General features: G+C 40.9%; 1 protein-coding gene across 1 annotated transcript in view; it reads right to left on the bottom strand.

Annotated features, from left to right (window-relative positions):
• The window catches only part of kif26ba (kinesin family member 26Ba), a gene marked incomplete at both ends in the record, with an annotated part of 87495 nt that overhangs the window by 25696 nt on the left and 34610 nt on the right, over positions 1–27189 (bottom strand). Inside the window, 2 exons of the mRNA XM_079292521.1 lie at positions 12503–12707; positions 21591–21775. Of these exons, the coding sequence (XP_079148647.1) occupies positions 12503–12707; positions 21591–21775 (390 nt within the window). The remainder of the gene's footprint in view (positions 1–12502; positions 12708–21590; positions 21776–27189) is intronic.

Here is a 27189-nt window from a genome sequence, read left to right as displayed (position 1 = left end):
CCACTTCCGGCCACGCTCTTATAAATACCTACCCACTCCAAGCCTCGGCACACGCGAGTTTCCGCATTCCCCACCCTCCCGCCCTCTAGTTAATGGTTATCTCCCCCCATAGTCATCATGCTCTTAGCCCATGGAGATTGGGGTCTGCAAGGCCCGGGAGCCGCAGTGGATCCGCAGCTAAGCCTTCCCCAAACCGCACCAGGCTAAATCTCCATCAAACATTCCGCAACACTCCAAACAACCGACGAAGGCTCGCTCTGGCCGAGGTGGGGGCCTAAGCTAGTGAATTTGATATTTACACTGACAGTGGATGGATTATGAAGCGTGTGTGTGTGTGTGTGTGTGGGGGGGGGGGGGGGGTGATAAGGTGTGTATCAATCTGTTTATCTTTAAGAGTTACACTTTCTACGTTGGTGACACATTTCTTGCTTTCTGTCACCCTTAATTTCCCTTTACAACTTTGCACACCACCTGTCCAGTGTGGGGCAGTGACACATGACTTAGTAACGCTCTCGCTGTTAACAAGCTGAATGATATGGGCAGCTCGCTAAAATAAAGGGAGAGCTAGTTACAGTAAGTGAAACAACGAACAGCTTGCCATAGTATGACTCCCTTTAAACTGTCCTGTTATGCTAAAGTAACTGACTTATTGGTGCATATTGGAGTATGTCACAGCATATTTCTGGCGTGCCAACCACTGGCTCAGTTGTACAGCACTGTACTCTCCTCACATTGTAAGTGCTGAGGGGGCCCTTGTGGTTAGAAGTGGACATGGTCACCGTGAGGTCACCCACTGGTTTTTGGACTGCCGTTTTAAAGCCTCGAGGTTCTAAATTTTGGCCATCGCCAAATTGGCTTCATGCAACCATAAGTGACAAGAGAGGGTTGAGCTCAGTCCATAATTTTTTGAACATTCTTAATTTGTGGACAAGAGGATCTGCAAAGTAAAAATGTAAAAACGTGGAAAAAGCTGAGCTGTAGAGTTTGCTGTGTTTTAAATGAACGGTGAGCAGACTCAGTGTTAGTTCACATTAAATTGGCTCCAGCTTTGAATAATGACGGCACAAAATACGAAGATTGTTTACAGTTTAAGGCACGACAGATGCAAAGAGCTGAATATTCTGTAAACAGTAAAGCAGCTGACAGTATACAATACACTGACATGACTGAATGTGTGCTAACTCAACCTTACCTAACAGCACACTGTGACAAATAAAAAAATGAATGAGATCTATTTCAGATCTTATTTTACCATGTGTTTGCTCAACGAGGTAGGATTTTCTCGACAGGGCTGAGAGGTGCAGGGAAGATGAAAAGAGACTACTGTGTTTATGTGGCTCCTAAGAGGGGAGGAAGGAGAGGAGGAGAGATCTTTCGTCTGTTTGTGCTTGTTAGCACGGATGAATCATCGTCTGAAGTGTGATTCTACACTGCGTTTCCAGTTAAACACCACTATGGGTATACGAATCACACAGTCATCCCAAAACACTCCACACCCCACTGCACTCGGAGTTAGTCACAGACTAAACGGAAGACTGTCAGCGAGTTAAACTATACATTTTAGTTACAGACCCATTAGCTGAGTCTTTGGATCATATAATGTCTCTCATGCTGGAAAATGTACATCTTCATGTTTGTGCTTGACTTTATTTCTGAAATAAATTGGACTATTAATTAACCTCCACTGCATTACTATGATAGATAACATCACTAAGATAAAGCAATTGTCTGCAAAAGAGATTAAAAATTGGTACAAATGATTTGCTATAATTGATGTAACAGCACTGGAGCAATGAGGCAAAGGCAACCAGAACAAGGTCATGTTATACTGAGCAAAGTCACCTGGAAGGATCAGTGTTTTATAAAAAATGTCTGCATAAAAGCCTGCTGGTAACTATACTGCTGTGTAAAGCACAAAAGCAAATGACATTCTAAGAGCTCTGACTATGTTGCGATTGTTATGCACATTTCTCTCTCTCTCTCTTTCTGCAACACACGCACGCACACACACACACACACACACACACACACACACACACACACACACACACACACACACACACACACACACCTAATAAGGCACATTAACAGGATTTCCTTTGGTTGCATCATTAAATGACCATAGGCCATTGTAGAGAGTTGGTTCAATAAATTGTGTGAGTGTGTATGAGAGAGTGTTTGTGTCTTTCTAAGATGAATGTAATTATACATTTCAAAGTGCATCCATGTATGAGTTGTAAGATAAACTGAGATGCCACCAGAATACAATAAATGTGTAATCTCGGTGACCTGGGAAACCTACGATACAACGTATTAATGTCAGGTCAACAGTTACAGCATTTCCCAAAAACACACACATGAATAACACACAAACCCACTTTGTCTCTCTCTCTCTCTCTCTCTCCGACACACACACTCACACTTAGATGCAGTGCTACGCCTTCTCCTGACCCCAATAAAAGAACCCTTCACATCAGTTTAAGCCTGGGGGGAAGGATTTTACCATTGCACACTTTACAAGGCGTAACTCATAAAGTCTCCCCCCCCTGAGAGCCCATTTCCTCCTCATGTCTAAGAGTGTGAAAGATAAGAGTGTGTGTGTGTGTGTGTGTGTGTGTGTGTGTGTGTGTGTGTGTGTGTGTGTGTGTGTGTGTGTGTGTGTTTGAGGAATAAATGTGGACATGGAATCACATTATGGCCTCCATAGTGATTCCATGTCCACTTCTCAAAGTATTGAAGGTGTCAGTCAAGGGGCCGTCAACTTATATTCATCTGTTTTTCAAACTATCAAAGTTCTGCGGTGATGACCAACCAAACAACATCTGGGAAACTGATGCATCAACACGGTTATGCCACCTTTAAGAGATGTTTCTGGCTATGAAAACTTCCGTTGGTCTCCAGAAACCAAAAGAAAATCATCTTTTGATTGTGACATTCACATTGGAAGTTTAAACCTGAGTTCAGCCCAATTGTGTAGTTGTGTGTCTGCAAGTGTGATCAAACCCACATTTACGTCATTGTTAGAGGATCCTTGGCCTCGATCCAATGGTGAATCAACACATGTTGCAAAGTGCTGCAGCCAGTATGACGTACGGGCACACATACGCAGGAAGAACACAGAGCTAATGGACTCTTTGTTCTTCTGATGAAAAAGATGGAAGAGAGAGAAGGAGTTAGTGGTGTTTTTTTTCAGAAAAGCAAGATAAAGGACAACATTGAGGGATAGATATAGTTGACTAAATCTTCATTCCAGCCAGATACCTGATACGAAACGTCTATTTGCACCCAGGTGAGAATAGTCACAAGGCAGCTATTCAGCTATTTACACCCGGCCAAGTTGAATGTGCTACTTAATCTAACAACAGAAAGCCCAAAAGCTTTCTGACAGAAATCCCTTTCTGACAGAAGGATTTAGGAGTAGTAGTAGTAATAGTAGTAGCAGTTTAAAGAGCATAAAGGGAATAGCTTGTGGTGGCTGAATGGGTCAAAATCAGTCTGTCACCTGACTGGGGTTCGAATCTGGTGAGAACCCTATTTTTTACATTTTGTTGACTTATTATTTTCTGGTTTTTTTCAGTATTATTATTATTATTATTATAGTAGCCTTCAGTAGGCTACATGTACACATATAGCACCTAATGTGTGCCTGAGTTGGCTGCAAATAGCATTGCTGGCTTTGGACATCTATCTGGGTGCTAACAGCACCTGCCTGCATTAAAATACAATGAAGTACAATGATAACAGCTACATGAACACAGCTAAAGATGACACTCAAATGAATAACAGGTCACGTACAACTCTCCAGATACGAACAAAACATGAGCAGTGTGTGATCCCTGATACCTTCATCCCTCTTGTTGTCTCTGCCCTCTGCTCTCCCTGACTCCCACTTCCACAACACCTATACACCTTTCCCTTCTTCAGTCTCTCTTTATGTATGAGAAACAATGAGTCGCTCGATAGCACTGTCCACCAACTCCATTCCTACTGCTCCCTCCGTTCTCTCTTTGTCTCATCTCCCTCCTCTCTCCCTCTCACTTCTCCGCCCTGCCCTTCAGAACAAATGACAAGACAAATCACAGTCTCCTTCTTTTATCCGTTCTATACTTTCCTCTCGAGCTGCAGAAATGAAGGACTGAGGACTTTAATGAAGGACTTTAACATATTAAAGTGTAGGCTGTGTGTGTTTTAAACTACAATACCACTGTGTCTGACATAAAGGTCTGCTAAACCACCCTGGAACAGCTTTGGGGTTCATGTCTATGCTCAAGGTTACATGCTATGACTGATGTTGAGGCAAGGAGAAACGAACTTGTCCCTTAATACACTCTCTTGAATAGAGAGCTTCCTTCCTCGGACACAATGAAGTCTTTGAGCCAATTTAAGTAAAGGAATTCTGCGAAACAGCAACAAACAAGCCCGAGCTGAGAGAAGATTGTTCGATAGTCCCTCACAGCAGTGCTTCATTACTATTGGCTGGAAAATCAATAAGAGACTGAGACTGAGCTCTAATTGGTTCCAAAAGACTGCAGAAACACACATTTGTGAAAACACATGTACAGAGAGATAGGTACAAATACCATATGGGAAAAGCAAGTTTCGGCTTCAGATCAATTCAAATTTTAAGCAATGTATTCATTCAAGCTCAGAAAACAGTATCATCAGATGGAAGTACTGCATATATCTCACTGCTCTGAGGTTTGACTGTGTGTGTACCGGTAGTTCAACAAAGATGAGCCACTATATTACCTAAAAGACCTCTTTTATACGGAAATGGTGAAATAACAAAGCCTTGTTATTTTGGATATATCGCTGGACAGTCCATGTTAAGTTACTGTGAGGAACTTTTAACTGGTCTAAATTAAATCCTGATGCCTCTATATGACCTTCATTAGTAAACGAGACTATCAGCCAGAAGATCGGCTATTTCTATATAGTTATTCCTAACGCTCATCATGGGAGCCAACACGGACACCACATTGCTGGAGACCCAGGTCTTATTGCTGGGCCCGCAGAGGGAAGGAGGGCACGGGAGAACCATAACCAGGGCTGAGAGTTGAACAGTTGAAATTATTGTCCACGATGCTGGTGGTACATTACAGACACTTAATAGGAAGCTGAGCGTCATTATTGGACTATAAAGTCTCTCTGAACATTTTTCTCATATTCGATTTATATAAATGAAGGTAGGCTAAATAACAGAAACATCTCTCTGTATAATGCAATACGGCAACACCACCACGAACTACATCCTATACTACTGTATATGCTATTTTCTTTATAGTTTTTTTAAATCGTGCACCCCCCTCACACACTTGTGAAACCAAACCTACTACAGTATATGCCTTTGCAATCATTTAATATGATGAATGGCAAAAGCATTTCATGGCAAATGATTGTTTTGATTGAAGAAAGGAATTGCGTGGCTCACATGACTATCACATCTTCACGCCCATTTACTATACAGTGTACAGCCTGATATGAAAAAATGTATCTCAGGATATAATAGGAAAGAGTGAAGTGTGTGTGTGTGTGTGTGTGTGTGTGTGTGTGTGTGTGTGTGTGTGTGTGTGTGTGTGTGTGTGTAACGCTGACAGCATTAATATTTCAGCTGAAAGGTGGGACAAAGTGGCTATGGATACCCATAACAGACTTACTCCCTCATGTAGATACAAGACACACAGACACCCAGATAGGCATGAAGACACACAAATGCCTGTGGAAAAACCACCTGCACATGCTCACTCATGACAGAGACGTGCACAGCTTGTGGCCTGAGAGGGATCGTTGCTGCTATTAAAAATTGATTAGCTGTCATGGCATCATTTTCCCCCAAGGTCAAGTCGCAATTTGTGAGGGTGTGTGTGTGTGTGTGTGTGTGCAAAATGTTGGCTGCAGGAATGAAAGAGCTGGAAAAAAACTCCCACAGTCCCTCATTTTCATTCAGATGTGGAGAAGAGCATGAGGGTGGAGATAAAGGCAAAAGATAAGACAGAGATGAGGTGAAGAAAGGGTAGCGGGGAGAAAAGAGAAGAGGCCATATTAGCTTTTGTAACATTTTGATATTATTTCTCATCCCTCTTCAGATATATTAAACTGTATGTAAATCAGTTATGATACAGAACTGTGGGTGAAGTGCAGCAGACGGCTTGCAGAAGAGTTTGAAAGCCCCGGGCCAACTGTGACATGGCTCGTGTATTTGTGATAGAGCGTTGAACAAGACATGCGAGCGCCTCTGTGAGGCTGTACTCAGCCCCCTGGAAGAGCCCCAGGCTTTGAAGCTAATTTTACATCGTGGCCAAACTGTGGAATTACGGTTACAGGATGTGCATGTGATGTCATTGGGCCCAAAAACAATTCTCTCCATAGACTAACTTGAGAAAGATACTTCGGTAAATCTGATCTCTGAATGGTGATCAAATAGCAATCCATTCAATAGCTGTTGAGATATTTTAGTCACACTGACCGACAGCAACTTTGCCATAGAGCCATGACACTCTTTTTGCAGGTATTTGGTCATAAACCAAAGTATTTGACAAATTGAAAACTTGACCTTATAATAGCGCTAGATTTAATCAAGGGATCAGAGTTACTACAACCTGAGGGAACATAAATGTCTGTTCTAAATTGAATGATGCATGAATTAATGCATCCAATAGTTGTAGAGATACAGTATTGAATTTGAGATTGAGAATCTGTCTGGACCAGTGGTGGACCAACCGACAGGCAGACTGACATAGAGACATATTCTCTGCAAAGTTAAATGACAGTGACTCCAGTTTGGACAGGTAGAAAAAATAATAACAACATAGTTCAGCAGTCATATACGTGTATGCAATAACGCATTGGTCTCTCTCAACTGCTGCTGAATGACACTCACTGATTTGGTTTGCAAACTTTGCTGAAGCCTATAGCTGATAAAGATGCATAGAAAGCAATCAGAAAATTAGATGTATTTGGTAATTACAGATAAGGATTGCTTTTATTCAATCGTTGACATCCTCTGTATTTTTTCACATCTTTAGTTTTCATCTGACAGCTTCAAAAATGTGTCATTTGCAGTCTCTGCTGTATTTGGTTTTCTCTGCATTTGGTTTTCTAAGTGATAATATATACACAGCTTAACTTCCTCGACTGATACAAATCTCCCACAGCAGTCAGGGGTCTGAATGGAAGGCTCCCAGCTGGCTGATTTGATTAAAGTGAAACAGAGCTTATACCAACAACACGTGTAGAGAAGCGCTGTGTATATAAATAACGGAGTTTGAGATACAGACGCCAGTCAGTGGTCCAATGAGGGATACATCCTATAGTCTGATTCTCTCTCTCTCTTTCTCTCTCTCTCTCTCTCTAACACACACACACACACACAGCCAGTACATCTGACCTGTGCAGGTTGATTTCCCCTGGCTTTAAATGTGATGTCTCAATCTGTTTTCAGCCATATTAACATCGGGCAGAACACTAAACCCCCATCACACTGGCAGACAAGCCCATTCTGCAGGATGTATCGTACACACTTCCACCAGGGGCTTTGCCGCTTCCTTGACATCTTTCATTGTACACTATCATCCTATAAATTGGTGAGCATACAAGCCTGTGTGCATGCGTGTATGAGTGTGAATGTGTGCAAATGCCATTTCAGCAGGGAGCCGACCCCCACTGCAGGTGACATTTTAGCTTGAGAAATGTCACCACAGTCATTTTCTTCTCATATGCACGTGTGTGTGTGTGTGTGTGTGTGTGTGTGTGTGCGTGTGTGTGCGTGTGTGTGTGTGTGTGTGTGTGTGTGTGTGTGTGTGTGCATGTGTGTGTGATTAGGTCTTGGCAAGCTACAATTGATTTCACAGGAGAGGCTTGTTATGTTCCAAATACCAGAATAATTTCATGCCTTGGTACATGTCCTGTCCTTATTTTATTCCCCATTTCTTTCCAAACCACAGCAATGAGAGGCAACTAAAGCTTGGTTTATATGGCGCACGTGCAAGAAAGTCATCATCACCTCACCACGGCTTGCGTGTTGTGCGCAAAGTCTCCGCACATTGTTGGGGAGCTTGGTCCAGCACCTACGAATTTTTGTTATTTGGTGCTTTCTGTCCGGAAGCTTTACGCTTTTCAGACATGACTGTAACAAATAATTCACTGATAAAACCACTCTTAACATTTTACAAAGACAACCTGTTCTTAAAAAAATGCTTTAGAAACAAGAGGTCTTAAAAATAAACATTTTATTGTTTACAGGGTATTCAAATTTCGCTTCTTTGTAGTGCATTTAATACTTGACTTCTTGTGGAGGCTCGCGCAATGTTGCCACAAGCGAAGGATAACATGTCAGGAACACTAGTTAAATACAGGCAATTTAAAAGAATTACCATTCAGAATTCAAGACGTTAAGGCCGGAAAATGCTTAGCCAAGCTTTGCATTAAGCTCTGTCAAAATCCCCAAATTAACAAATTATATTTCGCTTGTTCCGTACAAAAGCTGATGTGTAAAAACAAGTTGTGGTTTAATAGATTTCAGAAAGGACCCGTCTGCCAGCAGGGCAACAGGAAGACAAAGTGGCTAAAACAACTGGACTTCATCAAAGCTCCACCATAACACAGATCACACCAGAATGATTACTGTGAGATGTCCACATGACTGTGTAAAGGGCGCTGCTTGGCAGTTGAAATTAAACAGTAGTAGCAGCAGGCATTTGTACACAGCACGGCCGGCCAGACAAGCTAATCACTCCTATCACAAGATCCGAGAAGATCATCGTGGGATGAAACAGAAGCTAGAATGAGAGACAGACAGACGGTGAAGACGGTTTGTGTGTATGTGGTTTATAATGTATACTGTGTATGGGCTTGTCGTGTAGGGGTCCATAATGTCAGTATAATTTGGCTGCTGTGTGTGTGAGTACGCTTGTAAATATGAGAGTGTGAATCTGTCTCCCTGACAACTGAGGGGACATCTGTCACCTCCATATGGACAGCAACGGAGATAGAGACTCAGAGGGATCCAGCAAAAAACAACACAACACATGAAATAATCAGGTGTATAAAAAAGACAAATAAAGTGTGAAAAGCCTCAACTAAATATGACTGAGATTTCTAGAGTAGAACTAGATAGTGTTTCTCAAGTGAAAGCATTTCTACCTGCATGGCTGTAATCACGTGTCTATGTGTAATGACTGCTTTATCTTTGCAACTTTAACAATTGATTTGACTGTCAATCAATTGCTAGAAATAACAAATTTAGAATATTTGTTCATAACTAAAACATGGTATGTATGATAACAGGCACGGGCGAGTGACAGAAAATATGCGAAACCTCCGAGTCTGAAAAGGGAAAAAGTGAAAACCTATGTGGAAGTGCCTTAAACGTGCATTCTCTCTTTCGGCCAGCAGGGGGCGACTCCTCTGGTTGCAAAAAGAAGTCTGATTGTATGGAAATCTATGAGAAAATGACTCAACTTCTCAATTTATGGATTACCTCAGTAAACACTGTAAACATGAGTTAATGGTCTTAATCGCTAGTTTCAAGTCTTATTCAACACAGCATGATGCTCATTTACTAAATGTTGGTCCCACTCAGAGTAAAATAGACAATAAAGCAGGATATGCTTTTAGCGTGAATACCTTGTGATTGCCAGGTCGCTACATGGTGTTGTCTTGGAGTTGTCCTTGTTTTCTTCTTACAACTTTCACCCTTTCACAGTGTGTTTTCTGTTCTTGAAAGTTAATTGTCGCATCTTTAGTTGCTTAAAAATGTCTTATTCAGCATTCGATTGTACCTAGCTCCACCTTCTCGTGTAACTTCTAGTTCTGGTGACGGCCAAAAAACGAAGATGGCGACGAGCAAAATGCTGAACTCGAGGTTTCAAAATTGTAGTCAACAAAACCAATGGGTGTCAACACGGTGACTACGTCCACTTCTTACATACAGTCTATGGGCAGACCTAAACCACAACATTGTGGCTGTGTGGGATTTAGATCAAAGGTTAGTCCACTGTAGCTGATAAATGTGGGGTTCATTTCAAAATATTCAAATACTTTCATTGTAGAAACTACTTGATATACTTTTGGGTAGCTTGTGAATTTTCCCCTGGAGATCAATAAAGGCTCACTGATATAATAATGTCAAAATGTATTGATTCATTATATTTTCTATTATTTATTAGAATCTGGAAAGTGACCAGTAGCTAAATGATCAAATAAATTAAGCCTAATATTTGCCTCTGACTTGTAGAACTGTGGAAGTATAAAGAAGCAGAAAAAGGAAAGGTAGTACAAGTACCTCAAAATTGTACTTAAGTACATTACTTAAGTAAAGGTACCCTGGTGACCGAATGGTTACAGCACATGCCAAATAACTGCAACTTCCCTGGTTGTTTTAAGCCTTTGTTGCATGTCATGCCCCTCTCTCTTTCTGTCAACAGTCCAACATCGTCACACATGCATGCAAGTAGACAGACGGACGGACGGACGGACGGACGGACGGACGGACGGACGGACGGACGGACAGACGGCAGACAGACAGACAGACAGACAGACACACCAGAGCTCACAGACACAACATGCGCAACTACCGGTAGCTGTGATGCACTCTTCTCTTTCTTACTCATACTCGTAATCACAACAGGATGTGTGGAATCCCTTTCCCTCTCTGTGTGCTGTAATGGACACATGGCTGTTTGATTTCTGTTTGATTGTGTCCTCCATCGTCATTCTTTTTCTAGCAGTGACACACACAAACACGGAGTCAGTGATCCTCTCACTCAAACCGTGGAGGAGGGGGCACTAAAAACTCATTACATGGACGATCAATATTGCACACACTTGAGAAGCATGAAACCCCCTCACATCCACAACATCCACACACGAGCGCAGCTTTTCTAGCCTTTGCTATCGTTCAGCGGTCCAGGAAACACACCGACCAGTTCTATGTGTTGTAAACCATCTCACGTGACGCTACTCGGCCAATCAAATATGTGTATTCCGATAAGCGTCGCCCTCGACTCGAGTGCGATATTCCCACACAGACCCAACTGTCGGAAAAAGTGAGTCAGAGAAGTTATTGACGTGCTCAAAAAAGAGAAATGTGGACAGCTTCACTATGAGCCTTTAGCCAAGAATGGACAGACTCTTATATGTGTATTATTCCCACAACCAGTTCAAAAGCAGTGTGTCTCATGTTCCGTGAGGTCGTGACGATGATGAAGTCTTTTGAGAAAACGTACTCATTCAAAGCCAAATTTAGAAACACAAAAATAAACCCAATATGATCAGAATCCCAATACGTTAATCCACTGTGCAACAATGATGTTAACAGAGACGGAATAGAGCTGAAACAGGTGGTTTTAATAACCACAGATAAAGTCCCTGCACACAATTTTCTCTTTTTAGAAGATAAGAATATAATATCACTTCACACCTGAATAAACTGAATTTAAAGCTGCAGTGCAAAGACAATTCAGTTCATTTTTCTAAAATTAATCATTTTTGAAAATCTTTGTATTGTGTATTTTTTTTTATCCAGCACGTATTTTATTTGAAATGAGAGGATAACATTTATTTATTATAGTATGTATTATTTATAATTAATACAGTTCAATTTTAAATCTGTAATTTTAAATATTGTTGAGATATTATTCAATTTAACTTTCCTTATTTGATTTGATAGTCAGTTGTTGACGACATACAGATGTTAATACAACTGTTGGCTACTTCAATGTCTATGGGACTAAATCAGAGCGCAAATGAAACGTTATTGTGATGTTCCGGACCTTTGCATGAGGAAATTCCCTCTAAATTGACCTCGCTGAATCTTCATTAAATACCCCTGATTTAGACAAACCAGCCACGGTCATGATGAAATACTAGAAATACAAGTTTTAAAACTTACCAGTGAATAAAACCAGATCACCAAGTACTGACACTGAAACTCGGGCTACTTACAAATAGTTTGAATAAAATTAATAATCTAAATCAGCACTTTTTTGTGATAGTACCAACACCTCCATACCCCGCGAAATGGATCAATATCTAATAAGGCAACAAAAAACAAAAACCTCAATGACAAATTAATAAAACCTATACAAATAAAACTAACAAATTAAAAAACAGTTTTCCATCAACTGATGTTGGCTTTTTTTTCTTGATAAAATAAAATGCTTGACTTCATGGATTCCGGTGCTATGACACAGGGTCATCTTCAAAAGCCAAGGAAGATGAGTAAGAGTCTATCTATCACAACACACTTCATAACAAACTAAATGTGTCTGACACAATTTAAAAAAAATTTAATTAATGTCAAACATTAAACTGTCAACTTGTAATATGAAATAAATCGCATGATGTCACCTACCAAAGATATCAAAATATAAGTCAATGAATATTCATTCCCCATTATGAACAAACCAGTCCATACACATAACCGTGTTTTGGACAGTCTAATCAAAAATAAAGACGAACTATATATTTCAAGGAAGACTTTGAAGAAGTATATTTCCTTTACCTTTCCAAGCCCAGGGGTATCTTTGATTTTGTTGGCTGCACGGAGAAGGCAGGGTGGAGCCGGGGGAGGGGCCATCAACAGGGCGGAGCTAAAGTTGGTGGGGAACAGAGGGGGCTCACATGACGGTGAGGATGATGTCACTGGGGCCATGACTGCCGCGGTCTTCTTCTTCTTCTTGGATGCTAAGTTCAACTTTTGTGCAGCTCTGAGAGAGGAAAGAGGAAAGGAGAGAAGCCAGTCCATCAATCAAATTGATTTGTTGAAACACTACACTACACTTTATAACTGTAAAAACAATGCTGCACACACTCAGTAGTTTAAATGAAGAAATAAAAGGAGATGAGGAAGGACAGGATGGATGGTGGCGCATTTGCATGCACACATGGGTCTATAATTACACCCTCCCATAGTTTGCCACAGTACCGCCATGGCAATTGGCAAATATGCTAATTGCAGAATAGAGCTCGATTACACACCCTTTAACACACAGATGCACATACACACACAGACACGCACACACACACACACACACACACGCACACACTGCTGTTTACATATGTAGGAACATCTGGATGGGGAGTGGTTCATTTGCTTTCTTGCTGCTCAATTCCCTGCAGCATTCAGCTCAAAAGGAGCCACCAGAAATTATATTTATACTCCATCTACTCTTCCCTCAGATTCTCCTTATTCGCTGTCTCCTTTTAACTTCAGCTTCTAACTCTCGCTTCTGTCTCCTTCCTCATTTCTTACTTCAACACAGCAATTTCTTCCTGTCTGCCTTCCTCAGCACAACGGTACTTCACATCATCTCTAGTGTATAACTTTTCCTCCTCCATTTTATTTATCTCTTTCTTTCTTCCCCTGCAGAAACACTGCATATCCATATAACATACTGAATTTATGCTTCAACCTAAATGAAAGAAATAGTGCTACTTAATACCTCTATTTCAACACAATTCAGAGGGAAATATTGTGTGTTTTACTCCTCTACATTACTACGTTACTTTGAGTTTAAGATTTAAATATAGGTACAACATACAATGATTGTTTAAGATTAAACTGGGTGTGTCCAATGTTTAAAGCTTGTGACCTGTTGCAAAGCAGCGTCTAGTCAAAGTCCTCTGTTATATTTCAGATCTGCAAGAGACATTTCCTCTCCAAACTTTAAATTTGTTTTTAATTACTGGTGGAGGCCCAGCATGGTAAAACTCCAAAATCTCCCAAAAAAAGCAAAGCTGACACAAAAGTTCGTAAAGTGAAAATAGATTTGTGTCTCAAAGCTTTGGGGGGTTTTGTTGTCTCCCGAGTATCATCTCACTACTCCTCAGATTTACAATGTGACCCTTTGAAGGGTCTGACAGGTTGGGAACCACTGGACTAAACGAACTTTACATGAAGAAGTTGAAACTAGCTTCACCTCAAACTGATAGTTTGGAGTCAAATGCTACTTATGAGTTGATGCATCAGTATTCACAAGTTCTTTTACTTTTGATACTTTAAACACATTGCATTGATTATCGTCTCTACTTTAACTTAGGCTGGGTTGCAGCAGCAATGATTCATTCATCCTAAGATTAGTTCTAATCAGAGTTTTGCAAAAGTAGACTAACTTACATGACTAAGGATTTAAAATGAAGCAGAGCTCTGTTGCATATATAAAAACGTTCTGTTTCGTAAATCAAGTTTATTGTGTACATTGTTCGCTAGCTAGCTAAAAAGTCATGATGGCAGAGAAACTCGGATTTCTCCACCGTTGAGAACAATTTGCTGGCCAAATAACATAAGACACAAAAGTACAACAGTTAGGAAGTATGCAACACCTGGCAGACAGTTTTACAGGATCAACTGAAGTGAAAGAACTTCATGAATGAAAGAAATTCAGCAGCATCATTAAACTTTGGTTGAGTCTGTCACATAACCTTCTTCGGAGAACTTGATGATTTAGTTCAAACCGTTTAAAAAAGGCAGCCATTTTAAAAGTTAAACCTCTTGAAGTTTAACGTTAGTAGTGTGACCATTCGTCTTGAAGGATTAGAACAGGCTGAGCAGTTCATGATATGTAGATAATAAGGTCTATGGATGCACAGCGAATAATACATTGTTTTCCTTTTGACAAAGGCATTGGCCACATTGACCATGGCTGTGCAGAGAGAGGAAGAACGGTTAAGTGAGAGTGATCTAGCAGGAAACCCAGTTACAGTAAATCTGCAGGCAGTAATTCAGCATGATTTATTGTCATTAGTACAAAATATTCGCGTATGTGTCGATGTAATTCCTTTCCTGCAATTTATGAAGCCACAATTCAAACAAGCAGATTTGCTGACAAACTGAGTTACACGCAGGAGCAGTATTGACGATATGATGAAATAGAAGACCTCTAAAACTGCTCTCTCTGGCGGGAATTTTCTGCTCCGTTCTGCTTTAATCTATCCTCACATATATTTCTTTGATTATAAAGATAGCGAGATAGAGAGAAGACCTTGCACCCTGAAACACTTTCTGTCAAAGAGCCATATTCTCACACCATTGGCTTTCAATTAACTGCACCACGTTACAGAAATGAAAGTGAGGGGGTGGGGGAGGGGGGAGAGAGAGTGAGAGAGAGAGTGAGGGAGGGACAGTGCAAGAGGAGGGAGGAGGAGAAGGGAGGAGATGTGGATTCAGTGACCCAGAGAACAAGCGTTTCACCATTTGACTAGCTCTCCCAGGAGATTTGTGAGTGTGAATCTGTGTAGGTGTGTGTTTGTGAGTGTGGATGTGTGTGTGTGGATGCACATACTGTTTGAAACAAAGCTCCACAAGAAGACCACTAATTGGATTTTCATTGTGTGCCAGCTATGCTCCCATACATATTGCATCACATGCAATCAAAAGCGATTACAGGTTTTCTTATTGTGTAACTTGAATGCTCAGACAATCCCATGTAGCAGGAAGATACACGAGGTGCAGGAATTCACCGTATCTTAAAAAATGATACTGGTGTTAGTTACAATTGTGGCATTTTTTATATATCATAAAAAGGCTCACGAAGTTTCAGAAAGATGTGCTTGAATTAAAATGTAACAATGGAAACTACAGGCTGCTGCAGCTGCGGCAGTGCTGGTGCTTCTAGGATGAGACACGCCTGTGATGGATTCATGCACGGTTACTCTGCTGCTGGAGATTCACACTTGCTCCTCGGGCAACAGTATCTGTTTTGTGATTGTTTTTATAATAGATCCTTCAAATCCATCAGCCACATCAATTTCGTAACATGTTTATATTCATGTTATATTCATTCGTGTGTATGTATGCTATTACTCTATTATTATGTTCTCTCACCCTAACTCAGGGGTCGGCAACCCGCGGCTCACGAGCCCCTCTGTTGCGGCTCCCTGAGTCTTTGTGCAAAAACTTTTTTTTAAATTAAATTAAATTAAATTTATTTTAATGTTTTTTGTCAGTGGACAATCTTTCAAAGGGAACACCTCATATCTTGGAGTTTGAGGTGATACTGTGTCACGGAAAATAAAAAACGTTTTAATATTTAGTCAACTAAAATGTGCGTCACATCCTATTACGTCGCCGTCAAGCTTCCCCTGCAGGCGGCTCGTCGTGATTGCAGACTCGGTAAGGTTATCAATGGATAAATCCAAAAAAAGAAAACTCCTGGAAGAAAATAGAGAATTTAATTCTGCGTGGACGTTTTTATTATTATTTATTTGCGTTCACTGCCAACAACGCTGGCCTACCTGTATGCTTAATATGTGGCGAGAAATTTGCAAACAACAAAAAATCGAATGTTGAAAGACACTTTCAGACCAAACACACAGCATTTGCTGAAAAAGATCAAGCTGGAGATGCGCTAAATATCGCTCCCGCCTCACAGATGACAGCCTGCAGTCCTGTTTGAAGCTCAAAGTCACATCTTACAGCCCTGACATAGAGAAACTCTGCAGCGATGTTCAGAAACAAAAGTCACATTAAACAGGTGAGAACATTATCATTTAATAGGCTATTATCTTGGAGAAAAATATTTATTTTAGATCCTGAACTGATGTAGTTGTGTTTTTATGTTCAGGCGCGACGGTTGATGGCTGTACGTGTCTGAGGAAAGAAGAGGATGACATCGCACTGAAATGGACTTTAGTCTTACTTAAATACAAACTGCCTATTTTTTTATCTTCACTCATTTTAAGATATTAGGCTGCAGCTATATGTTATATTTATTTCAAAGTAAGCTACTTTTTATTTAATATTTTTTCCACAAACATGGGCAGAGGACCCAAATAGACTTGACTTGTTCTGTGTTTGATTCACTTCTGCAGCTATATGTTATATTTATTTCTAAGTTATTTCCCACAACTATGGGGAGGACTCAAGGCCTGCATAGTTCTGTGTTTAGTTCTGTGACCTCAATGTAGGTCACAGAACTATGTTTTTTCTCCTCTTCATGAAAGTTAAAATAGCAATAAAATGTCAATAATTGTCTTTATTCTTGTTCTATTATTTCATAAATACAACAAACTATAGTTTTTGTATATATAATATAACTATATATAAAACGTATATAAACAGTGATATCGAATAGCGTTTGCGGCTCCAGACACATTTTATTTGGTGGAAAATAGAGCAAAATGGCTCTTTGGACAGTAAAGGTTGCTGACCCCTGCCCTAACTGGTGTAATCTATGGCACAATTCAAGCATGGTAGACACACACACACAAACGCCAGCTAATTGGTAGCGTTTAATGACAAGTGGCCTGGGATTTGGTCAAGTGGATCTATTCCAGTCCTACCCTAAACTGAAGGGCGCTTGTTTTCCATCCATCCTCTCCATCTCTCTACCCATCAGTTCTTCCACTGTCCCCTCCATCCCCTCCCCTCCCTCCATTACCTTCATTCATTCCTCCTCTCTCCTCTGTCTTTCACTTCCCTATTATTTCTATTCTAAATCCCTCTCACTCAACAATTATCCCCTTATCCTTCCCTCTATTTTATTCCTCTCCCCCTTGTTATTTTTTATCTTTTCATCCTTTGCCTTCTTCTCCACCCATCCATCCCACCATCCATTCAGCCGTCCTTACACGTATTGATCCCTTCACCCATCCTTGCCTCTCTTCCCCTCGGTCCATTCATGTGTCTCTCTCTTGTTAGAACGCAGCACAGGTCACAGATAGCCCAGCTACTAACATGCTGTTGCTTTGTTTTCCTCTCCCTTCCACACAACGATAAACACTTTCACTCGACACATACATAGACTCCCTCGAAAGACATACACACATACACACACACAGACACACACACACACACACACTCAGCTGATTTATAACTGGTGTCTCTGGGCTATGTTGTTGGCTCAGGAGCTAATTACATTCTATTTAACAGGCCATCAGTGGAGGGAGATATAGGGAAAGACAGAGAGCCATGGTGTGTGTGTGTGTGTGTGTGTGTGTGTGTGTGTGTGTGTGTGTGTGTGTGTGTGCGCGTGTAGGTGTGTGTGCGTGTGTCTTTGTGTGTGTGTATGTGTTTGTCGTGGTGGGGCAACAAGGCTTGCATGGACAGAAAACTGGCTTGACTGACACTCTCTATCTATCGACATGTACATATAGCCTCCAATTTACACATTTCCTACTCCCTTTAAGACGCCATCTCATGCTATACTGTAACACAAACCTAAACACTAAAATATTTATACATTTCTGTGTTCAACGTGGAGTTAAGATGGCCACATGATACTTCTGGCTCATGTGTACTTTAACGTACACATGTTGGTCTGTGATATTGTAGATAACTGAGCTGGTCACTAATCTGTCTGAACCAAATAGCTTTTTTCATTACAGCAGTGTGCCCCCACACCCTTTGTGTGATGTGTTAAACCATTTCTAACTAAACTAATACAAATTTCAGAAACAAGTGTTTGTGAGTGTCTTGTCAGGTGACTTATAATCAGGAAGTGAAGGAAGAGCATGGCTCAGAGCCGCTGTTTTCAGTAGTTTTCCAATCCAGTTGAGTCTGCCTGCATCTTATGCCTTTTGATAGCATCATTGGTATGTATTGATTTGTTTTATTGTTACTTATGATCGCTGATGATTATTTTTGTGACAATGTTTAGTTTTGGGAAGTTTTATGCACAAACTCCATCGAGTCATTTATAACTTCGCTATGACTGTTGTTAAAGTTCATATCAGCAGTAAATACATAAAAAGCAGCGATTAAAAACAAAGCAATGTATTTCATTGAAGAATCAGTATATGTACATTGTGTGTATGTGTAAGGTTAAAGAGAAATAATTTTATTTGTGTTCATTATGGATTTTGTGTGTTTTAGTTTTACTCTTTCTCTCGTCATTAAACCTGTGGACAACGGGCACTGTCTTCAGAGTCGTGATGTCAGGAAGGAGTTTACTGCAAAGGTGTATCACAGCACATATACTGAGGGCAGCACAGTGAGCTTTCAGTATTTTCACGTCTATCTAATGTATAAAATGGTTAAATTAGCTCTCTCTTGCTGCTTCCCCCTCTAATATTGAAAACAGCAAGGTCACTCAAAGAGCAAATTGGCTGTCAAAATAAAAGACAACCACTTTTAATTACTGTTAAAGGACACATGAGCAAAAGGCCAACAACAAATGTGGTTCTGATGTGATCGGGTAGTTGATATGTAAATCATCCATCAGCCATTATGAGCCTCATTAGTGGCCAATTATTATTTTCATGGAGTACACCTTTTTAAATGAAAGAAAAGAGAGGCAGCACGAGGTGAACAGAGTAATAGACAGTGCTTTCACAGCCACCCTGTGTCCATAAAATAACAACGCCTTCCCAATTCACCTATTCACTTGGGACATATGAATTTGCTCTGCTACCTCCAACAACACACACACACACCACGCCGAATCCCCAAAGATCAAATCCTCGGAGCATGCACGAAAAAATCCTTCACTGATAGAAACTCCCTTCCCCCAGTGAGGGAGAGCCTACACACACACACACACACACACACACACACGTACAGCATGTCTCTATCCTCTCGCCCGGCGTCCCCAGAGGGCCACTGCACCACAGGAAAGATGGAGCGCTACCGTGTGAGTGTGACATATTCAGAGACAGATCGGTACTAATGATAGATATTACTCTCATGCACATTAGTAGAGGTAAAGAAAAGGTCAGTGTAGAGATGGAGAAATTGTTAGAAAAAGAGGAGAAGAACAAAAGAGAAGGAGGAGAGGAGGGGAAGAAAGTAGAGAGCAAAACAGAAAGGAATTAGATGTAGAGAAGAAAATGGATAGAAACAGGAGGACCTGGAGGAAGAAAGGGATCAGGTGAGAGGAGATGTGGTGGACCTGGGGATTTAGATGTACGCAGACGGTGAGCAAGGGGGAGATTGTGCGTGTGCGTAATAAGAATGTCTGTATGCAGTCCACGTCTGAGAGTAAAGACCACGACAGCCATGGGATTTACCAGCGCTGCATCCATCGACCATGAACACACACACACAAGGTGACAGAGTGCACATTGTTGCCATTTGCCAATTAAACTGAAATCCCACTACATATACACACACACACACACACACACACACACCCACAAATGACAGGAAAATTGTTGACAAACTGTGCATGTGTGTAAAGTTTTGAAAAGCAAACAGAACAAACACACTGTCACTCTGATTTTAAGAGGAAATTACATATCACAGCGTCAAGGGGCTACAGTAATTATACAGCCTGAAACAGGAGAGAAAGATTGACACACGCACACACACACACACACACACAACCACACCATGGCTCTCTGACAGTGACACCTGTACCATGAAACAAACCCTGTTCTTTCACTTCGAAGGTTAACACTCAGCCCAAAGACAGCTGGCTGTATGTCTGGAATGTCAACCAGATGTGTGTGTGTGTGTGTGTGTGTGTGTGTGTGTGTGTGTGTGTGTGTGTGTGTGTGTGTGTGTGTGTGTGTGTGTGTGTGTGTGTGTGTGTGCGTGAAAGGTCCTTTTTACCTGAAAGTTCAGGGGGTCATAGAAGCAAAGCTAAAGAAAGTGTGTGCACGTGTCTTTTGGTGCGTTCCCATAAAATGTACGAGTTGCGCCTGGTCACAGATGCTTATAAGCCAGACAGCACTTTGTCTGCCACACTGACACACATCACTCATATATCAAATATACACTGAATTATCTGCAGATTTGGAAAACACACAAGAAAAAAATACAGGAATGTGCACACCAATGGAGGAGAGGAGAGAGCATGTGTGAAAGTGAGGAGGGAAACCAATGGTTCAAAATGTGATTTAAAGCAGCTCATTAGGTACGACATCTCAATACTTCAGACACTGTAACACACTGTGTTACCCATCAATAATTTACTCATTCATTTCGAGCTTGCCATGTTTATTCATCAATAATTTACCCAGATTACCCGTGTCTTATTTATGTTGTCGCTCTGCATTTCTCTAGATTTGATTACACGGCTCATCAATGACCACTGACTGGATATGAATTAACACGTAAAAAAATAAGTAAGTACGCTTAGGCACAATATATAACAGTATTTCATTTTTCCAACAACTTCATTTTCCAAAATTTTACAATATAGTTGTAGTTTGTATTCCCATTCTTTCATTCTTTCTGCTCTATTAGACAATTTGTGAGACATCAGCATGAGCAGCCGGACCGTGTCTGTCTACCGTGTCTAAGATTAATTTGGCACAAATCAGCTAGTAAAGTGCATCTCACACCCTTGTTTTTACTGAAAGTATCGTGCCGAACATTCTCCGTAATTCTGATTATTCTTGTCCCTATAATGCAGCTAAATCCTAAAAAAAAGAATCCTCGTGGGATTAGTGTTCATATCAGTGTTGTGATTGTCTAGAATCTTCTCAGTCTGGTTTTGTTCCATTCACTCACATTGATTGCAGAGCTGTCGGTTGACAGTTTAGATGATATCAAATACAATACAGAATAGCATATACCTCCTGACCATTAATATTAGAATGTTTGCCAAATAACAGACCAGCATTCTGGCTTTGTGTGGAGAGATCAGATGAAACAGGATGTCAGGTGATCTTCGTTCCATGTGTGGTGCTCTGATCTGAATGCATCTTACCTGGCGAAGAAGGAGGCGGCAGCAGAGGTGGTGGTGGTCGGCGCGGTCGTGGTTACAGCTGCCGTGTGAGACGGCGAGTTTGTGTGTGATGTTGAATTGGTGTGTGAAGGAGAGTGTGTGTTGTAGCGGTTCAGTGCCGCCTCGGTCAAACCTTCTCTGGAGTCCTCGGAGATCATCTGGGAGATCTGACGAAAGACAGAGAGATTAAAAACGTTTACTCCTGAAGTCGCAGTAAATGTTTTCTGTGTGTGTCTGTGTTCTGTTGTTCCACTAAATAGAAGAAAGAAAGTAAGACACACATACAGCATACTACAGTAAATCTCTGCCCTTCTCCTTTCCAGATGGTCAGAAACCAGAGTCTGGTTTCCCACACGCCTTTAGTTTCCTATTTAATAATAATTCATGTTCATTCATTTGTGTATTCTGATGGATTTTTGGCTTCAGAAGTACTGAAATTTGAACAACTCCCAAATAGTCTTTAAAAAGACTAGCAACACTGTCAAACCTCAATTTTCACTTTAAAAACTGATTGATTTATTATTTTGAAAAAGTGCAACTTTCAGAGAGTTTATGTTAACGATCCAAAACGTTTATCTTCAGCACGGCATAGTTCACTTATGTTATGAGATTTTTTCATTCATGATATTTTCAAGTGTGTGTGTGTGTGTTGTGTCTGTGATTTCCTTGGCAGACAGAGAGCAGATAAACCCTCGAGTGAACCAGCAGCAGGATGTTGTCTGGGTCCCACATATACAGACACAAACAAACAAACAAACACACACACACACACACACACCCTCCTGCCTCAGTTTTTCTCATTTAACCTAATGCCTCCTCCTTCTCTTTCACCCTTACTTCTCTTCCTCTCTCCCCTTTTATTTTGTCATTTGCTCATTCAATTTCATCCTCTCTGTCCCTTTGCTCTGCCACCTTAAGCTATTCACATTTGTCCTTTATTATTGGATCGTCCTTCAGGGCATTTGTCCTTTATTAGATACTATTCAGCGAAGGACAGTGGGGACAAAGAGAGAGAACTTTTAACGTATAACACTGAAAATAATGAAATTTGCTGTGCCTGTGTGAGTTTCATCAGATTTATGGTATACTGTGAATATATACTGTTGGAAGCGTACGAAGAGGAACGTTGTGATTATATGGTATGTGCCTCAACCACCACAAATTGATATGCGTCCTTCGTGCAAACACATCTCATCAAATCTCATCATCTCTGCTTCTTGTCAACATGAACAATGGATCGATTTTAAGTTTGGTTGCTTGTGTGAGTGTGGGTCTTTGGTCCACATAAGATACTTAAGACACACACACACAGACATTTATATGACACACTCGACTGCTTTGTATGAGTGTGTGTTGCATTAGTTTGTCATGGTGTGCACAGATGTGTGTGTGCTGACTCGCATAGGCGTGTGTGTGCGTGTAGGCGACCCATTCGTGAAATAGATATGGATTATTGATTATAGTTCTTTATGTGCTGCCAGCAAGCAGACAGCAGAGCACCTAAATCATTACCCTACGCTCTATTAAAGGAACTATAGCTTGTGTGTGTAAATCTAAGAGCATGTATGTCTGTGGTTAGCATGTCTATGCGTGTCATTGCGTGTGCATGCGTCTGCACTTCTCTACACCTTTGTGTATGCGTGTGTAAATCAGCTCCACTGTGCGTGTATATGCTGAGGGCTCCTGGGGCCTAAGCATGCTGCCCACTGCCTTGATAAATTACCTATTGTAAATGAGATGCCTCTATAGTTTATATACCATTCTCCCTGAGCACCTACAAGCATTTAAAATGCTCCGGCTTAGCTCGCTACCCCTGCATTATTAAAGGAGTCATGACTGTATGGAATAAGGGTTCAGTGAGCTACATGGAATACCTGTGCATTTGTACTCGCTACCCATTTATCCTGATAGATGGGAAGAGGAAAACTACCAGCATGGTGTGGGAGAAATGTTCCCACAGAGGTCTATTATAATGTGAGCTGAAAACTGGAGTAAAGGTGGTTGAATAGTATGTGACAGTCAGCAGTATAGACCGTGAGGACAGAACAGACTCTTTGTTTTACTCAGCACCTCCCATTATCACCAGAAAAGTGCAATAACTCGGTCCTCGTTCATTTTACACTATTATGAGATTCCAAAAGGTCTGCTGTGCTTCTCTGCGTCTGAAACAGCGCTGTGCTGATGGGCAATTATGCTTCATGCATCTCATTAAACCAGCTATTGTAAGAAAGCTGTCAAATTAGTTCTGCATCTGAAATACTGCACCCAGAAACTAGACGGCTATATGATAGACCCCATTCCAGCATGGTCACCTGGCTAATGCATTGACGTGAATGGCATTTTAGGTAATGTAGTCATTGAAATTAATTATATTTTTGTTGTTGTTGATGGTTCTTATGACGTCGTTTCACATGTTCCATACAGATTTTCCCACAGGACACACAGGCTGAGTTGCTCTCTCTACATTTGACCATAAATTAAATTAAATTACACTGGATGAAACGTTAATGATCCTATGGGGATATTAGGTCATCGCATTAGGAGAGACAAGGATATAGATAATACCAGAGAGAGTGCTGCAGACATTACAACAGATACATGTGTTCGAAATCATGCAGCAAACCAATGCAAATTCAGCATCTGACCATGTTGTATATACACCTGGTCCCGAGATTGTCAGTGAGGGACTTTGATGAACGAGATATCAGATTTCCCGAGAAAGAGGGGATAAAAAAACATTCAAACACTTATTCTGTCCCTCTCACCCCTCCTCTTTCTCTACACGAGAGCACTTATCCACATCCCTCTCTCTCTGCTCTCAGAACAAGCTAAAAACGGGCTCATCCATCTTCATTATAACACAAACATCATTTCCCCAGCACTCACTTTCCTCATCTGTCACTCTTACATTTATTTTATTTTACATTCTTTTCCAACCACATGCTACAGAAAACCACCATAGAATTTGTGCCTTAAATCTCAGACTCGTATGAGGAGAATGAAACGAGTTTGTGTTTGTGTGTGTGTGTGTGTGTGTGTGTGTGTGTGTGTGTGTGGTCCTGCCTACTTTTATCAGGGGGATAGACACAATCTGTAAAACAATCTAAATGCTTACTGCTGCACATTGGAGGGAGAGAGAGAGGGAGAGAGAGCGAGAGCCTGCCCTTTCAAGATGAAAGTAGAGGAGAAACTTGGAGGAGAGACACAAAAAAAGAAGTTAGTGAGCGAATGGAACGGGGTGTTTTTTCAGACTACATCAGAGATAGAATTACAGAAACATAGTCTACGTGAGACAAACAGGAAAAGAAAAGAAAGCAAGTAAGTAAACAGAAGACATTAAAAGTAGACAACAGACACAAGGAAATGAAATATAGAGAGAGTGAAGGCAAGAAAGAAATGAAAGAGTGGCAATAAATGATAGATATAGGTAGAAAGAGAGCAAAGGTGATACAGAGGGTGGTGTGAATAAATAACTAAGGCCTCATACAACATATATGCAATATATTGTATATTCCACTCAGAAACTGCCTTAAGGCTACACACTGTATGCCGAAAGACAAACGCTTAAAAGGGAAAACAATGACAGGAACAAATGTAGTTTTATACATTAGATTTGCAGTAGACTGATTTTATGGGAAGCAGAGTTAAAATACATGCTTTCTGACACTATGATTCAAAATATACTACAAAATACACATTGCTTTTCCAAAGGCTGTTAGCTAAGCATATATGCACTTATCGTGATCTTGTTTTATGCAGTTATGCATCAACAACAGACCATTCTCTCCAAACAAACAGCCGTATAGGTCATCTGTGCAAGCAGCTTATTACGACCCATATTTACATTTATTGATAGCCGGTGTCCTATGGTGGACTTTACGTAGACATGAAGTCATGGTGGATGGTTTGGTCAAACAAACTCATCACTTTTACCCAGGAAGCCGCTGTTTGTGTCCTGTGTGAAAACAAAAGTCAAGCTAGGCCTATTTTAACTTATGTACTTAAGTTACCTGACCTAATGTACTTACTTATATAACCTAAGTTGCATAACATACTGTACTTATCTTAACCCAAACCATGATCTTTTCCTAAACCGCACCAAGTAGCTTTGTTTGAATTCACAACGTTAACCATGTGTTTAAAACTGACATTTCACAATGTGCGCCTGTCGCTGGTCGTCCACTCTCCATCATATACATGTTGTTTTCGGAATTGTTGACAAAAACCCCTCTGCTGTGTAGGTAGAGGACGTGTTAAGCAACACAAAACTACACGGCAGAGCTCAATGCTTTGCTCTCTGTTGGCAACTGACCATGTGCACTTATCTCTCAAAGAGGACCTCAAGGGGACCTTGGCTGGAGTAAGTAATGGAATATAAATTGTTTTACACTTGCAACTGCTGGCCAGTGTGCAACTCCACTGGAGCAGTTGGGGCATTGCGCTCCTATGACACCGTCATGATGGACAGCAGAGAGAAAAAGCGCTGCTCTTTCACTTTCCCCACACAGATTTATCCTGTCGTTCCAGGGAACTGCCGACCTACTAGTCACACGCTTCTCTAACCTTGAGTTCACCACTGCTGCCCTAATTAATCCGAAACTATTTGGCAGTGAAGGTTTAGCTATTAGTTTGTTCAAAATATGTTAAGAAAATATTGTAAACCTGCGTGTGTGTGTGTGTGTTTGTGAGTAATATCTCACATCCTGTTTCTCTCTGCAAGATATACAATGAAACACACACACACACTCTCACACTCACACACACATGGTCAGGCACAACAAACAGAAACATAGTAAACAGACACAGGCACACATGATGCTGTATAAAGCTATTGTCAATTAGCTGCTTGAAGGACAGAGCGAGGGCAAAGAGACAATATTAGATTTGTGAGAGAGAGGGAGAGGGAGAGAGAGAGAGAGGGATTTTTTTTTAGAAGCACTTTATTCACATTTATCAATTTTTACAGTTAAAGCGCTAATGCATTAAAATCACTGATTGCTCCGTTTAAACAACCCACACATAACCCATCAAGTAAACACCTGCGCAAACACCAACTTATCTTTTACAATGGAACAAACAATATTTTCAAAACACCAACGTCGTTTAAAAGCGTCTAAATCTCCAATGTGTGTGTAAAACCTGAACTCTAGCCAGAGTCTGGCCCTGATATTACACAGCCAGACTGCCCCGGCCTCCTGCCCCTCCCCGGTCTCCACTCTGGCCTTTCTACTCAAATAAATGGCCATTTTGGCTTCCCCCGAAAGATAGTTCAGTAGCTGCCACTTTTCCTTTTCTGCTTTCTTATAGGCAGCTCCTATGATAAAAACCCTTTCAGTAAAAACCATGTTAAAAAGACTAAAAACCGATGCTAAAAGAGAGAAGAAGCTCGCGAGCCTCTTACACTCAGTAAAAACATGGTAGATAGTCTCCCGGAGACCGCAGAAGGGGCAACAGCTCAAAACAGTGGGATTAAGAACCGAAATAAAAGCGTTGGAGGCGACAGCACCGTGTAAAATCCTCCACTGGAGGTCGGCAGTCTGTTTCTTCAGGGGAGGCTTGTATAAAATCCTCCACTGTGGGC

Source organism: Melanostigma gelatinosum, assembly GCF_949748355.1.
Source record: "Melanostigma gelatinosum genome assembly, chromosome: 2".
Classification (NCBI taxonomy): Eukaryota; Metazoa; Chordata; class Actinopteri; order Perciformes; family Zoarcidae; genus Melanostigma; species Melanostigma gelatinosum.
Note: the sequence above shows the minus strand (reverse complement) of the source record. Positions and strands in the feature narration are given on the sequence as shown.